A 17,580-nucleotide genomic window follows, 5' to 3' on the forward strand; every position below is an offset into this window, starting at 1 on the left:
GGCTAAATTGAAGGCACACCTGTTTAAAAGTGATGACAAGGCACATCTTTTGGACAAATTCTTTTATTGAGTAAAGCCATTAAGACCAAAGAAAAATCTGCAACACGGCTCAAAAAGTAGACCTAAACAGAATGTTGGCACGTCAAAAAAGAGGTGCAAAAAGAAATCAGTCATAACAGAAGTAATTTGTTAACTTAAAATGTTTGTAAAAAACGCTGGGCCTATACTTTACCACTTAGTGCACCATTTCGGAGACACATCATTATTAATGAGGAAATAGAGAGGGGACCAGGAAGATGACCTATGTTTATCTGGTAAAAAAGTAGGGCATGCTGTATAACGAGCCTTTAAAACTGACGATACAAGACAGCAAACAAATCAAAACAGTTGGCATATAGCTACCATCAATTTTAATTCAATTATACACTACCGTTCAAAAGTTTGGGGTCACCCAGACAATTTTGTGTTTTCCATGAAAACTCACACTTTTATTTATCAAATGAGTTGCAAAATGAATAGAAAATATAGTCAAGACATTGACAAGGTTAGAAATAATGATTTTTATTTGAAATATTAATTTTGTTCTTCAAACTTTGCTTTCGTCAAGGAATGCTCCATTTGCAGCAATTACAGCATTGCAGACCTTTGGCATTCTAGCTGTTAATTTGTTGAGGTAATCTGTAGAAATGTCACCCCACGCTTCCTGAAGCACCTCCCACAAGTTGGATTGGCTTGATGGGCACTTCTTGCGTACCATACGGTCAAGCTGCTCCCACAACAGCTCAATGGGGTTGAGATCTGGTGACTGTGCTGGCCACTCCATTACAGACAGCATACCAGCTGCCTGCTTCTTCCCTAAATAGTTCTTGCATAATTTGGAGGTGTGCTTTGGGTCATTGTCCTGTTGTAGGAGGAAATTGGCTCCAATCAAGCGCTGTCCACAGGGTATGGCATGGTGTTGCAAAATGGAGGAGTGATAGCCTTCCTTATTTAAAATCCCTTTTACCTTGTACAAATCTCCCACTTCACCAGCACCAAAGCAGCCCCAGACCATCACATTACCTCCACCATGCTTGACAGATGGCGTCAGGCATTCTTCCAGCATCTTTTCACCTGTTCTGCGTCTCACAAATGTTCTTCTGTGTGATCCAAACACCTCAAACTTTGATTCGTCTGTCCATAACACTTTTTTCCAATCTTCCTCTGTCCAATGTCTGTGTTCTTTGCCCATATCAATCTTTTCTTTTTATTGGCCAGTCTCAGATATGGCTTTTCTTTGCCACTCTGCCTAGAAGGCCAGCATCCCGGAGTGCCTCTTCACTGTAGACGTTGACACTGGCGTTTTGCGGGTACCATTTAAAGAAGCTGCCAGTTGAGGACCTGTGAGGCGTCTATTTCTCAAACTAGAGACTCTAATATACTTGTCTTCTTGCTGAGTTGTGCACCAGGGCCTCCCACTTCTCTTTCTACTCTGGTTAGAGCCAGTTTGTGCTGTTCTCTGAAGGGAGTAGTACACACCGTTGTAGGAAATTTTTAGTTTCTTCGCAATTTCTCGCATGGAATAGCCTTCATTTCTAAGAACAAGAATAGACTGGCGAGTTTCACATCAAAGTTCTTTTTCTGGCCATTTTGAGAGTATAATCGAACCCACAAATGTGATGTCAGATACTCAACTAGCTCAAAGGAAGGCCAGTTTTATAGCTTCTCTCACCAGCAAAAAGTTTTCAGCTGTGCTAACATAATTGCACAAGGGTTTTCAAGGGTTTTCTAATCATCCATTAGTCTTCTAAGGTGATTAGCAAACACAATGTACCATTAGAACACTGGAGTGATAGTTGCTGGAAATGGGCCTCTATACACCTATGTAGATATTTCATTAAAAACCGGACGTTTCCACCTAGAATAGTCATTTACCACATTAACAATGTATAAAGTGTATTTCTGATTAATTTAATGTTATCTTCATTGAAAAAAACAGTGCTTTTCTTTGAAAAATAAGGAAATTTCTAAGTGACCCCAAACTTTTGAACGGTAGTGTATATATTATTGCTTCACCGGGATGTGCTGGGGTGGAGGTCGGTTGCTTGAACGAATGCTATGCTCAGTTTATTTTTTGAAGTGGCGCCTGTAATGATACTACTACTATTTTATTTATAATATTTTACTGGTAAAAGTATTACTGTAACACAGGGACCATGTTCTCTATAGACTGTAATTTAACATTGTCTGCCACATCAGTGAAAAAAGGTTTAGGAACTATTTAGGCACACCTTTTTTTTGGTTTTCAAAAAGGCTTGGCAGTAAAAAAAGACTTTGTTACCGACAGAATATTTTGAAAGGGGTAACAGTCCAATTCCACCAAGACAAAGTAGTGTACTAATCCCATGTTTATGATTGCATTACATTGTTGCACAGTGGAGACCCATTAACATTTCAGTAAGACATAGGCTCATACAAGCTCTGTTGTGAAAATAGTCCACACTTGTTGGTAGGTAAAAATGCTATGATGGGAGATTACTGCTTGTCAAGCTTTTTGATATTACTTGTGATCATTTTATTCGCGCATTACACAATCACATGTATTTGTTTTCGGCCAGGGTGTGGAGGGGTGATCCATGCTGATTCTGGAACAATCAAGTCTCCAAACTATCCTCAGAACTTCCCTGCCAATGTTGAGTGTTCTTGGCAGATCATTGCCCGTGAGGGAAACCATCTGCAGATGAGCTTCAACAGTGATTTCCAGATTCCAGACAACACTGGGACCTGTCAGAACAGTTATATCAAGGTACCAGCATCAAGCTACATTAAAACAGGTGGTCAGTAGTTTGACCTTTATTAAATGATAATGCTAGATTCTAAAACCTTGTCATAACAGTTACTTTAGTGAGAACAGCACAAGGTTATAGCAACAGCTTTTGACCAGAGCTTGAGAAATCAAAACTGAAGGATATTAAACCTTATTGACATTTTTGTGAAAACAGTGGTGTGACTCACTTTGCATTAAAGTGTGTACTGCCCAGTGCACCAGGAGTTTACCCAGCACACAGTGGAATTGTCATGGCCCAGCTTGCAGGGTACACATGCAGTGCACCTGGAAATTGGGTGGGATCATATAATGTATTATCATAGATGAGCATATTTAAAGCTGTGAAATCAATCAATGGTCCATTTGCCATTTCCTTTAACTAACTAACTTTACAGACATGGCTCTCCATGTCATGATGCACTAGTTTAGGATTCATTTCTGAATCTCTTGGACATGCTGATGATCCTACCATGTTATTTTTTGAAAGGGACATGAGAGAAGGAACTGATAGTCCTGCGAGAGTTATACGAGAAAAAAGTTTAAATTGCTAGACAATTCTTTTATGACCCTGTGTAGACTGGTTTTTATGTGTCATTACCCACCACACTTGGTAATTTACAAAAGAATCTGTTGGACAATTAATCTATACAATAAGTTGCTATGCAGTCAAGCACAGAGTTGCATAGTTGTGGTTGACAGTGTGTAACATCACTCCTTAGAAACAGTAGAAGGAACTCAAGCTACCTTGAGAGAATCTATAGTAACAGAGCAGAGAGTGATAGAAAGGACTTCGGCATACGTTTTATGTAACTGATGATGCAGTGGATTACAGGGCTGGTAAGAATTACTCATTTATTTATTCAGTTTTATTCTCCATCACATGGAACAATACTTAGAAATCACATGTCAGCTGCTTGAAAGATTAACAGTAATTCATAATTTAATAATTAGTTATATAATCACTGAAATTGCAGTGGTGTTGGGAACAAAATGGTGGTAAAGCCTGCACATGCTGTGGATGGGTAGAGCAAACAGCACAGTGAATAATAGCTTGGACTTCACTGGATTTATTATTGCGTTGTTTTCAATCATCACTGGCCAAAAGGAAAGGGTTTTCTTTTATTAACGAAGATAAATTATAAGACAGGCACTGGGAAAAAATATTTGTTGATAACTAACTTTTTTTTTGTTGCAAGTGACCTCTTTCATGAATTTGATTGCTGATCTGGCTGATGTCACCCAAAAAAGAGAGAACTGAGACTGTGAGAGATGTGGGCAACAATCCAGAGGTTGACCAGCATGTAACCAACGGCCATGACAAGTCGTTATGAAGCAAAAACAGCTTCATTAACTGTTTTAATAACTATTAGGAAAGTGACGAATTAAGGCTTCATCAGAGATTTAGGCTAAAAGAAGAAAATTATTTTTGGTTATGTTTGGTTATGTTTGGTTAGTTAGTTTCTATTTTCCCACAAATTTGGACAGTTCAACTGTGTAGTATATGTATCCAGAAAACAATGTTCTATTGGTCAACAATTTCTCAATCATGTGTGCATTTTCCTACAGGTGTGGTCAGGACAGACCCAAAATCCTGAGGCTCTGCTGTCAACAGGCTGTGGCTCGGTGGCCCCGGGCCCTATCATTACTCCATATAACATCATTACAAGCCGTTTCCAGGCCACTGAAGCAACCGGCAGAGGCTTCTCTGCCACCTTCAGCACCAGTAAGAACCAGGCAGCCAAGACAGTTCATGTTGAGGTCATGGTGTGGCATTGAATGTTAGGTGTCTGGTTTTCTTTAGAATTATTATTTTATCACACAAGAGTGCAGAAGATAAGACATGTAGTGAAGGCCCTTGTATAGCTTGAAAGTTACTTTCCAAGTCTCATTTAGTTGCATGTACAGGCTGAACTTTGATAAATGTCACTTAGTTGTTTGAAGGAGGCATGAGGCGGCCAGCCCAACAACATGCAAAGAAAGTCTGATTCCCTCTGTTCATCAGGATGTGGCGCAAACTTCACTGCTCCCAACGGACGTGTGGTTTCTCCAAATTATCCAGCTGACTACCCTGAAAGGTCCAACTGCAACTACACCATAGATGCCGGAGAACAGACAGTGGTCGTTGTCATTTTTCAGGTCTTCCAAGTTGAAGGCAAGTGTTTTGGATTAACAATATATATACACAGAATCACCTACAAATGTGAGATTTAGGACAAAAAATAAGACAATATGCATAAATCAAAAGGGAACTTTAAGATTGGCCTGTTTGCCTTGGGACACTGGACCAACCTTGGGACATTGAACCAAACGTAGATGTTTGTACTCACTGATGTTGACAACCAACAGGCAGTGGTTTGACTATGTAGTCTGTCTGTCTGTTATTTAGCACACTCTACCTGTCAGTATGATGGGCTGAAGATCTACAGCCTGGCTACAAGTGGCCCTCCTATTGCCACGTTGTGCGGCACAAACATCCCAGGGCCCTTCTCCACCTTTGGTCCCATGTTACTCCATTTCTACTCTGACTCTGTGATTAACTACAGAGGCTTCATGGCAGAATACAGAACCATTCGTGAGTAAAAGAGAAAAATATTGTTAGATTTATTGTTACATTATACTTGTATAAGAGATTTGAATTCTTGGGTTTCAGCTCCTCAACATTGCAGCAATAAGTGTGTGTTAAGGGCTAATGTTGTGTATGTTGTTATCATGTTATTTACAGCTTTACAGTGTAATGTTGTAATGTAACTAAAACTTTTCTCTGTCAGGCATGAGCAATATGACAAGTAATAATAATGAAATTAAATACAATATCTGTTAAAGCAGATATGTTATTAGCAGGCAGCAGTACTTTCTTCTATAAGTTTAACTTATGTTTGTTTATTTATTTTGAATTCACTTTCCCTACTGATAATTTTACCTGAAAAAATAAATACAACCGTAAACATTTTAACAATTTAATTTGCACTACTAATTAAATATTTTTTTAAAAAAATGAAAATTTAGCAACAAAAAACTTGTCCCTCTCACAGATTAAAATGTGTGTCTGTGTGTTTGTGTCTGTCTGTCTGCAGCATGTGGTGGTTTCTTCAACAGCACTATGGGAACAGTGAGCAGTCCAGCACTCTCCATGACCAACTACCACCACAACATCAACTGTACCTACCATATAATGGTCCCGACAGACAGAGTGGTGGATCTCAAGTAAGACTATAGTGACTATACTGAAATCACACCACAATCACTACCTTGCAGACTGGCTCACCAGCGCAATGGCAGTGACCTTAATTATATATTAGATATTATGGTGTCATTTTTGTAAAGTGGAAGGATGTAGGGATGTGTCATCCATCTTTTCATACATCCATTGAGAAACACGCTACATATCAATTACAAAGAGATGGAGGTTTTAACATTTTATGTCACACATTAATATGTTTAGGGTCTTATCCTCTTAGAGGCCAATATACGCTCCTGACTACACTGATATTGATGAATCTATGAGCCATGTTAAGAGAAAGGAAGAGGGCAGAGAGAGACTGAGGGGACAAAGAGAACAGAGAAGTGATCACAGAAAAAAATGGTAGTTGTACTAGGATCAGTTTAGTAATTTGTCACTCTTTGACTCTGAATCAGGATTTTGGAGCTTTCAATACCCTTAAATAGCTCTGAAGCCTAGCAGTGTTTCCTCCCAGTGCTTCATGCTTTCCTTTTCCAATCTCCATAGGTTTAACACCTTCCATCTGGAGGCATCTTCTTCCTGTCGCTACGACTTTGTGGCAGTTTTTGATGGACAGGACACCCTGTCGCCCTTGCTGGGGAAATTCTGCGGTGCAGTGCTCCCACCCAATCTGCGCTCCTCTACCAACCAGTTATTTATTGTCTTCAGGACAGATGCCTCAGTGAATGGGATTGGCTGGAGAGCCACCTACAGTGAGACACTTGGTAGGTGTATGTTTTGTATTTGTGATGCCATTTGTGAATGGAGGTTTTTTTGTTCTGCAGCTATTCTTGCACACAATAAACTAAAAACTTAGGAAATGTATGTAGAAAATGTGTTACTTAGATTTTGACTTTTGTGGTTATATGTATTTTTATTGAATTATTTGAGCATCTCAGACAGTTTTTCAGTACAGCAGCGTTGTCTTGCCACTTGTAGATGCTATAGCAGATATTAAGAATAGAGTTAAGTGTTTGTTACTCAATGGCCTGCAGGTGCAGCACAGGGATGTGGTGGCTACCTGTCCATGCCACTGGGCATGTTTGGTTCTCCAGATCCAAACCTGGATGGACGCTATGAGCCAAGGATGGACTGCCTGTGGACCATTGAGATGCCAGTCAACAGGGCTATCAACCTGACCTTCAACTCTTTCCAGCTGGAGAGCTCCTCTCCTTGCAGTTATGATTATGTCAAAGTGTGTAACTCTGAGCCATTGTGATATTATTTCATTGGAACATAATTTAAATGAGTACTGGCTATCACACAACATATGCTATGCTATGTCTTTAACTGTTACTCTTATTAACATTTGTTTATCTCTACCAGGTGTATGATGGTGACAATATTAACTTCCCTCTGGTTGGGACATTTTGCGGAAACTCCATTCCTGCCTTTTTTATTTCGAGTGCAAACTTCCTGACCATTCATTTTGTCACTGATAGCTCTGTGCAGCGTCAAGGCTTCAATGCTACCTACAGAGCTGTTCCATGTAAGATACTTCTTCTTCTCTCCCTCTACTGTAAACTGAAGCTATAAGCCTGTTGTCAGGCAGAATTGTTCTCCCCTTCTATTTCCTGCCTGTTCAAATCCACTTTGCTGTGGTAAACAAAAAGAGCAACCATTAAGCTGCAACATACATGTTGAAAACGTCAGGTTTTGACACAGATTTGTATCATGCAGTCACACAGTCGACATACTGGTTGGTATGATAGCTGTGTAATAGCTGTGGGATAGTCCTGTATTTTTTGTCACATTTTCTTTGGGAATTAATAATTTTAATGACAGTAATCATCTTATATTAAATACATGATGAGGAAAAACAACTGAAAAAACTGATATTTTCATCCTGTTATTGGTAATTTTTATATTGCTTTTCAATACTAATAAGTATTGAAAAGCAATATAAAAGGTATCCTGCAAAGGTGCCGATAACAACTGATGGACAACACCAAAGTTTCAGTACAGTAGGAAAGCTTGAAGTAAGTACTGAGGTAGCAAAGTGAATGGTAGTTAGGCATGTTGGAGTGTAATTATTGTTAGAAGAGGAGGTGCTCTTAGTTATCTTCACTCTCTGCAGCAGATTGGGTCTCAATCTTTTCAAACACCTTTATGATGGTGATATTTTATTGTTAGTGACATTTACTTTAATGTCTTGAATTTAATTCTGGCTTACAGGGGAATGGGTTTCCCAGTGCTCGAAGGCATGTGTACATGTTAGAGAGCTGATGAATTGTTGAAAGGACTACACTGATCAAATGGGAGGATTGAAAATGGACGTTCACAGATTGAGGATGTGGAGAACAAAATGCATTTTTTAAAGGCATTAAGGGCCGTATCTCACACCCATTCAAATCAATCAATCAAATTTTTTTTGTATAGCCCATATTCACAAAATCTCAATTTGTCTCATCGGGCTTAACAAGATCCGACATCCTCTGCCCTTAACCCCTTGACAAGAACTTAAAATATATATATATATATATTAATAGAGGAAAAAAACATAGAAACCTCAGATGTGAGGGATTCCTCTCCCAGGACGGACAGAAGTGCAATAGATGCCACGTGTAACTGAACACATCAACAAAATAACATATTTACAACATTGATTAGAAGAAACAGTTTGTAACATAATGGAGAAGTGGGTCAATGTTTAAAGTATTTATACATAAGAAAATGTCTGATAGAGATAAAGGGAGCAGCAATGACAAATGAATTGAGGAGTTATTGTCAAAAATGGTATGTGAGAATCTTTGCTCATTTAAGATTGACACAGTTGTCAATATCCTATCTGGCACACTGCAATCTTGAGAGAGTGGAAAGCAATTCTGCTTTCGACCATCTAAAACATGGTCTAAAGTCAGTGATGCAGTATTTATATATATATAGATGTATATACCACACTGTTTACCAAACCTCTCAATGTGTCTGCATTGCACCAGTGCTCTGTGGCGGGACTCTGAATGCATCAACCACCATGGAGACCCTGACCTCACCCTCCTTCCCCAATGCCTATCCTCCTTACACCTCCTGCCGCTGGATCTTGGATGCTCCAGCCCAGGAAACAATACAGCTGTCATTCCAGAACTTTGCATTCCAACCCAGCCAGAGCTGCTCCACAAACTTCCTGGAAATGAGGGACTGGCCTATGGTGAGTTAAGACAGTGACTGTACCAGAAGTTGTTGAATAAAACACAACACACAATTTGCCAATCCTGTAGCCTTCATCGAGCTGCTGAGCAATGATAAGCCCGCCGAAAAAATGTAGACTCATTGGGCCTCATTTACTAACATGTGCGCAGATATGTTCTTACTCTCCGTAGAAAATAAGTATGTGCGCAAATCGCCGCCGGATTCATGACGTGTGATTTTGTTCTCACCACCATGCGTATGTACAGTTGCAATCAGAAATATTCAACCCCCTCACCTCAAAAGACATTATAGTGATGTGGATGAAAGATAATGACAATAAACGACAAAAAACCTAATTAAACAACAACAAATATTTATTGATACATATTTGAGTTATTTTGACAACAGAAGTTGACTTAACTTTGAATTTCAAATGAAAAATGTGACTCTTTTAACATGTGCATGTGCAGTATTATTCAACCCCCAGCTTCAGTACTTTGTGGCGCATCCTTTAGCTTTTATAACTTCTAACAAATGTTTTCGGTAAGTGCTGACAAGCTTCTTACACCTCTCGGAATCTTTGCCCATTCTTCACGTGCAAAAGCCTCTAGCTCAGTGATGTTTGATGGCTTCCGTGCTGCAACTGCCTTCTTTAAATCCCACCAAAGATTTTCAATCGGATTTAAATCTGGTGAGTGAGAAGGCCACTCCAGGACGTTCCAGGATCTTTTTCTCAACCAAGCTTTGGTTGACTTGGAGGTGTGCTTGGGATCATTGTCTTGCTGGAAAGTCCAATGATCACCAAGGTTTAATTTGTCAACAGAAGGCATCACATTCCTCTTTAAAATGGCCTGGTATTTCTGGGAATCCATGATGCCAGGTACACGATCAAGATGGCCAGTTCCTGCCGCAGAAAAACAGCCCCACATCATCAATGACCCACCTCCATGCTTGACCGTGGGGATGGTATTCTTCTGGTCATAAGCCTGGCCTTTCGCACGCCAGACATACCGCTGGTCCATATGTCCAAACAGTTCCAGTTTGGTTTCATCAGTCCATAGAACTGTCACCCAAAACTCAGTCGTCTTATCCAAATTCCTCCTGGCATATTCTAGTCGACTTTTGATGTTCCTTGTGGTCAAGAGTGGAGTGCGTCTTGGAGTCCGGCCATGGAGTCCTTGTTTATTCAGTGCACGTCTTATAGTTGCCACAGAAGCACTTGTACCAGCCTTCATCAGGTCATCCTGTAGGTGTCTTACAGTCACACGGGGGTTTCTCTTAAGGGCCCTTGATGAAATGTTGGGCTTTCCTCCACGGCCAGGCAGGTTTGAAGCTGCTCCATAAGTTTTAAACTTCCTTATAATGCTCCCAATGGTGTCTCTTGGAATATTACATTTTCAAGAAGAAGACGAAGGGCCTTCTTATACACAAGGCCCTTCAGGTATGATGAATCACCTCTCTCAGCTTTTGTGGAAGCTCCTTTGTCTTTCCCATGATTGCAACTCACCTGGAATACCTTCATGGGTGGGGTTTATATATGCATCACAGCTGAAGCAAATGAAGGATCATTATAGAGTTCCCAAAGGCTTAATTATGTTTCAACTCCACTTTAGGCCATAAAAACTGTCAGACAGCTTTAAAAACAACAATATTGTATAGGGGTTGAATAATTGTGACATGGCTATCTTAACAAAATATACTGTTACACACAAATACTACATCATGCATTTTCTGTGTTGATTTTATGTATCACTCAACTCATAAAGAAGTCATCTGAAGCAGAATCTTGCTCTTTGAAAAAACTGATAAATCCTTAAAATCTTAAGGGGGTTGAATATTTCTGATTGCAACTGTATGTGAATCAGAATCATTCTAAATCGACAGGCACGTGTCCGCTCTCTGCAATTAGCATACTGCCACGCCTCTATTTCTCTATATAAGGACAACCGTTTGTCATGAAGAGAGTGGTGTGCTGAACAGTTGAAGTTATAAGAGACAGCCCCAAAAGGTAAAAAACACAAGAATCTCACAACAGCAGAAATTTAAGGCGTTGGAGGTGGAAGATGCAAAAGACACCCTTTTCTGTAGCGTGTCCTCCGGAGTAACGATGTTTAAAAAAAAATAAACCTGGGCTGGAATAACGGCGCTGAATGCTGTGTCCTGATCAGAGCTGAGCACTAGAGCTGTGGACATGTCTCTTAGATGCATCGCAACGCGGACGTGGACTCCGCTGAATAATTATAACACCGCTGCTTCAGGATCAGGACAGACGCACATTAAAGGTCCAATCTCTGTCAGAGTCTCTGTCGGAGTCTGCTTCCTCCTCACTCCTCTGACCTGCAATCACTTTACACTTTAACAATAAACACCAGCACTGATCACAAGTTATTAGGACACGTACAGGACTGACGTTGACTTTGTGTTTGTTTGATTCTCTAGAGTTTATTAGACACATGTTAAACCTGCTACACAACACGAGACGTAACGTGACGCGCAAATTCAGGACATCAGGGTTAAAGTGACCGGAACGATCTGGAGTCATGATCCCACATCATCGATTAATAACTAAATACATTTGATTATCAGTTTGTGTGAAGAGGGACAGAGACGAACACACACACTGCTATAGACAGAAGAGTTCCTCCCGCAGATTATGACACAACACAGTGTTTTAACACTTATTGTTGCAGAAGAAGCGACGCCCCGTTTATCCTGAAACATGAATTCAGCAGGTTTTTATTGAGATGATGAGGATGAAAGGGCAGTTTGAGAGACGTGGGTAGTTTTAATTTTACAGCCACAGGATTGATTATCTTGGACACTGTGAAGGGGCGGACAAAACGTGGTGCTAACTTATGGGGTACTCCGGGAACGTTGAAGTCCTTAGTAGCCAACCAAACCTTCTGCCTAAAATACCAAGATGAAACAGAGACAAGCTTGAGTATCGTAAAAACTCAAAAGGTGTTTAGTTTGTCCAGTTTGCACTACTGTAAAAAACATGGCGGCCTCTGTAGAGTGGACTCGCTCCCGATGTAAATTGAAGTATTTAAATATAAAGGGCCCATTCTAGGGTTAACAAAACATAAATTTGTATATTTTAGATGATTACACAAAAACATCACTAGGATTATTTTATATAAAATTTGTACCTGATCCTACCTTTTACCTAAATCTTACACAGTGAACCTTTAAGGTCTACCAGGAGCATTGTGCGAGTAAACTATTATTATCTTAATAATGTCTACAATTTTTATAAAAGATTTTTTGTCTCGTGATGTTGGAGGGGGCGGCGCGGTAACATTGCTGCCAATCATAATTTTCAAAAAACACAAACCAGCCATTAGATATAGATTTATGATTTATGTTTACTAAAATTATGATTATTTTCTTTTTCTTTTCTGTTTTTTGATTGGTGATTTTTATAGATTTTCAGTGGAGCCATACTCAATGTTAAAGTCATCCACAGTTGTTTTCAACACAATGGAATACTAAGTCTAAACACCGTAGGAAAGATACATGTGGATGCTATTCCGACACAAGCACAGATTGCAAAGCTGCCCAGGAGTGAGAAGAGTGGTAGCCAGTCTGAGGTCTGAGCGAGCAGTTGTGACAGCCATTTCCTTAAAAGTGTTGAGGATGGAATAACGGTGACTACATTGGTCCAGAGGGAAGACCGTATTTAAAGATTAAACAGATACAGATTAAACACCACCTATGTCCTTTTCTTCCAACACAAAGTCAGAACTACTTGACCATTAGTCCTCTGAGGCCAACAAAACTGATGGATACAGAGCTGACTGCTATATTGTGGAGGCACCATCCTTCTAAGCAATCTAATTTACCTCAATCACATTCATTGTCTAATTGTTTGTTTCCTCTTTTTCCAGGGAGACTATGGCCAGTCACTCAAGTTCTGTGCATCTGATGGTCATCCACCAGACTTCTACAGTTACAACAGAACACTCCATGTGTATTTCAAATCTGACACCTTCATGTCAGGAAATGGCCTGCGTTTCACCTATCGGATCGCCAGTACGTACACATAGTCTACCTGTGACAAGATGAGAAACACAACCAAAACTCCCTGCCAAATTAGAAGAACTATTTCTTAGGCATTGCTGTAAATCTTTTGTTAATTTCATGAAACAATGTAAGGCTTCAGATGCAGTCACTATGCAAGTCAATCAATCAATTAATCACATTTTGCCTAATAGGCTAATCAAGTGTAATTTAAAAAAGAAAAATTTACATTAATCTATAGATAGTTTTATATTTACCAGTACGTGGTTGTCATTGGGTGTATGGGGTGTATGTACACCATACTACCAGTAAGCCTGCTACGCTGTTGGAGTCCTATGAAGTTTTTTTATTTATTTAGTGAATGTTGTTATAACAGTGCTACCTCTGTTGAAAGGTTTGGTCACCGAAACTATTAAATAACATCTTAGGATGTTTGTCTTTTCTCCTCTAAAAATTCAGTACATTTTTCTTTGGATAATCAACAGAAAACTCTCAGTTTTCATAGACTACTTTTCTAGAAGAAATTATATCTGTGCATAAGGTTTTAAAACAGTGGGCACGTTGTGTACTGAAAGTCCTAGTTCCTGATAAGAGCTCTGACTGTGGTGTTGTCTTTTAGACTGTAGTCGAACCTATGAACAAGAATATGGCTACCTAAAGAGTCCAGGCTGGCCGGACATCTACCCCCACAACGTGGACTGCACCATCATCCTGAAGGCACCACAGAACAACTCCATCTCACTCTTCTTTAACAGTTTTGATGTGGAGAGCCACAGCAACTGTGGATTTGACTATCTGGAGGTAAAACAATCAGCACATGGACAGACACACACATATTGACTACATTCAACTTTTAGGATCTGCATGTTGTCCATACTTTCCTCACTTGAGAGGATTTTGTTTATCTCAACAACACGCACACATTTACCTGCTCTAAATGAGGGTAACTGACTACAGGGGGCAGATGGTTACACAGTAGAGGAGCCTGTTGGTTGAAAATTTACTTCACATTCTACTCTTACAGAGTATAGGAACCACAAGTGAGGCTGTATTTAGGGGGTGAAGCCATCTTTTGGGATAATTGGGAGCTATGACCTCTTAAATATATAATGGGGTTTGATTATTAAGGGCTTTATATGTGATGTGTCGGTTATTCAGTAAATCACAAATCCTTGTCTCCCAGATCCGTAACGGCAGTACAGCAGACTCGCCACCGATTGGTCGGTTCTGTGGCAGCACCCTGCCCAGCCCCATCTTTCCACAATCCAATCTGCTCTACTTGCGCTTCAAGAGTGACTACTCCAGCGCACGAGATGGCTTTGAGGTCACATGGACATCCTCCCCTCACGGTCAGAACCTACTGTTTGTACAAATGATTTCACATGACACATACATACATTGAAGAGCTGTAATTTCAACCAAAAAGGAAAACTGTTTCTGTTACCAATATAAATATCTGAAACTTAAGAAGATAATGAGTAAAAATATGACCCAAGTTAAAGATAAAACAATAAGTTAAGGGTTAAGGGGCACTCCAACAGATGAAAAAGATTTGCCTTGAATGAATTTTCAAAATCAAATCAAAAAAAGTCTAAAACGTCCTTACAAGGACCTCTGTGAGATCCAAACACTAGTTGCTAAACACTTACATCTTTCAAATTATACAATTTAATACATACTCTTTATACTGTGTTTATTTGTATTTATATGTATTTATTGTTTATTTAACAGCTTTAGATCTGAGGATAGAAAAAAAAGTCATCATTTAATCTCTACTTGTCTACCAGTGGATTGCAGATTGTTCATTTCCCAGGATTGTATTTTATATGCCTTATGTGTTTAGATTTTTATTACATTAGATACTTTTTTTGTTTTCTATGGTTATTAATGTAATATTATTGCTCTGAAACAGTAGAGCTGGTTAATGTCTTCCTGTTTACTTACCCTACCACTTCTTTAGCTTGAGCATCTTTGTCTAATTTGTATTAGGTTGTGGTGGCAATCTGTCTGGAGACCACGGCTCATTCTCAAGTCCTAATTACCCTGGCACCTATCCAAACAATACCCACTGTGAATGGAGTATTAGGGCACCCAGAGGCCGTGTGGTGACCATCATCTTTGCCCAGATCAGTATTGATGACGCTGGAAATTGCCAGAGTAACTTCTTGAAGTTGTATGATGGCCCAGACACCTCCTCGCTGCCTGTTGGACCTTACTGTGGAGTGGTATGTAACCTAACCAAGCAGTCACAACCTCAGCTGTAATGGAGCAGACTTGAGAAGGATCAGTCATTAACAGCCATAAAAATGGGATGTCTTCAAATTAAGGGCACGGTCACACTTGTGAGTGTGAATCAAGTATCATGGGTCAAAGTTCACCAACGTTGAACTCAACTTGAAGCCGCGCTGCAATTGGCATTGCCACGGAAAGCAAATGTTTTATCTGCCACCTCGTTCGCACTGATTGCAAGTGAATAGGAGGCAAAGGTTAGCCACTGATACATTAGCATATGAATGAGCTGAGCCTCACTTCAATTCAATTCAATACACTTTAATGGCCACACTGTACTGACATTTTGTGTAACAGAACCGTTCTGTCAACATCGTTTGATATGCATTAATTACCAAAAAAGCCAAAGCAAAAGAACTTGTCAGCTAAACGGAGGGTGAAATCATACTTATAAGCTTAACAGGATTCTGAATTCCATTGATATTCATTGAATCACCCTTAAATAAGCACTCATATTTATATATTAATAAGTGGTAAGTTGGTTAGTATCATATTCTTCTGCGCTTTGTATGACCTGCTTCTTACCTTCAAAAAAGCAAGGACTTCTGCCTCTCAATTCATAAGATCTTTTAATATATTAACTTTACTTATAAACATCTAAGAATAAAAAATTACCACTAAATGAAAAAGAAACATTTGAACTTACAAAGCTTCTCTGTTAAACCCTTATTTGTAAAATACTTAATATCAGTGATTGGTCTGGATTCTGATCACGACAAGACAAGAGTTGACTGACAAGGATTTGATTTCAAAGGACGGTAAAAACTTTAAGGTTGTTTTGACAATTCACCGGCTAATTGACATCAGTACGTTTCTAAGAGAGCAAGCAACAGGGAAGGGCTCTGCGCACAGCTCTACAAAGAAGCAGCAAACAGTTAGACATCTTTTATGTTATTATGAGTTGCGTAAAAACAATGTAGATCATTATTAAACTATGGCCAGAGATATTAGACTATGACAGGCCACTGCAATAAAAGTAATTAAAGAGAAACACTGCACACTTTCAAATGCACCGCAAGAGTGAGGCTGCCCACAACAAAAGCTTTCATTAAAGATCTCAATAAGCGCTTTACAGTTATTGAGCCAACACACATCTTTTCTTTCCACATGTGGGCATCCTTAAATAGGAGATGGCCCTCTGAATGGTTTCTTGCATGTTACACCAAAAACACACCGATGAATAATGAAGAGAATGAAGAGAGTAAAAGTGGATGTACATGTGGACTTCTATGCACAAACAATGTCTAACTATCCAAATACTTGAGCTAAACTGTCAAAACAGAAAGATGGATTGTGTGTCCATCTATGGACATTATATAAACCAGTTGATTCAAATAAGTGCATATATTAAGTTTTGAAACCCTTGTCTGTTTGAAAGTTATGGAGTATAAATTACAGTAACAGTGTGAGGTAATATAGATTTGTATAAGGTTTAGAGATACTTGTCTACAATATGTGTGATCGATAGTATGTAGCATGTTACTAGTTACTACTTGTCTCTCTGTTGTTTCCTAAGGAAACCAACATCGCACCATTCACAGCCTCCTCCCATCAAGTCTACATCGTTTTCCAAGCCCAGTATTCCACCCTGCCTTCAGGGTTCAAACTCACCTGGAGCAGCTGAGAGAGTTCCCTTACACACACACACACACACACACACACACACACACACACACACACACACACACACACACACACACACACACACACACACACACACACACACACACACACACACACACACACACACACACACACACACACACACACACACACATGATTAACTAATCATACTGTGCATTTATCTTTGACCAAACTGATGTAAATAATGAATATATTCTGTTATAATAAATACATGATTCAGTATAATAATGTGGTCACTTAATCATTTGCAATTTCAATTCTTTTACATGTTGTTATTTTACTATATTCAGTGGATGCTGCAGCAACCCCACTGACCTGCTGCAGTGACCAGCCTGGGATCACACAAGGGTGAATAACACACAAATAACATCATTTAATGGCACGACTTTCTCCTAACCTTAACCCTGACCAATATGACACACAGACAGCTCAATATACATACACAACTTATGAAACATTGTAAAAAGTGGAA

The 17,580-nt window shown here is 39.4% G+C and overlaps 1 protein-coding gene across 1 annotated transcript in view; it reads left to right on the forward strand.

Moving 5' to 3' along the window:
* cubn (cubilin (intrinsic factor-cobalamin receptor)) overlaps positions 1–17,144 on the forward strand; it is an 86,192-nt gene extending 69,048 nt beyond the window's left edge. Inside the window, exons 54-67 of the mRNA XM_047344599.1 lie at positions 2,598–2,785; positions 4,373–4,529; positions 4,809–4,958; positions 5,193–5,378; positions 5,881–6,010; positions 6,534–6,751; positions 7,022–7,221; positions 7,353–7,515; positions 8,966–9,174; positions 13,043–13,187; positions 13,795–13,976; positions 14,359–14,524; positions 15,165–15,400; positions 16,981–17,144. Of these exons, the coding sequence (XP_047200555.1) occupies positions 2,598–2,785; positions 4,373–4,529; positions 4,809–4,958; positions 5,193–5,378; positions 5,881–6,010; positions 6,534–6,751; positions 7,022–7,221; positions 7,353–7,515; positions 8,966–9,174; positions 13,043–13,187; positions 13,795–13,976; positions 14,359–14,524; positions 15,165–15,400; positions 16,981–17,088 (2,438 nt within the window). The 3' untranslated portion in view covers positions 17,089–17,144. The remainder of the gene's footprint in view (positions 1–2,597; positions 2,786–4,372; positions 4,530–4,808; positions 4,959–5,192; positions 5,379–5,880; positions 6,011–6,533; positions 6,752–7,021; positions 7,222–7,352; positions 7,516–8,965; positions 9,175–13,042; positions 13,188–13,794; positions 13,977–14,358; positions 14,525–15,164; positions 15,401–16,980) is intronic.
* The last annotated feature ends 436 nt before the right edge of the window (positions 17,145–17,580 follow it).

This window comes from Hippoglossus stenolepis, chromosome 19 (genome assembly GCF_022539355.2).
Source record: "Hippoglossus stenolepis isolate QCI-W04-F060 chromosome 19, HSTE1.2, whole genome shotgun sequence".
NCBI lineage: Eukaryota > Metazoa > Chordata > Actinopteri > Pleuronectiformes > Pleuronectidae > Hippoglossus > Hippoglossus stenolepis.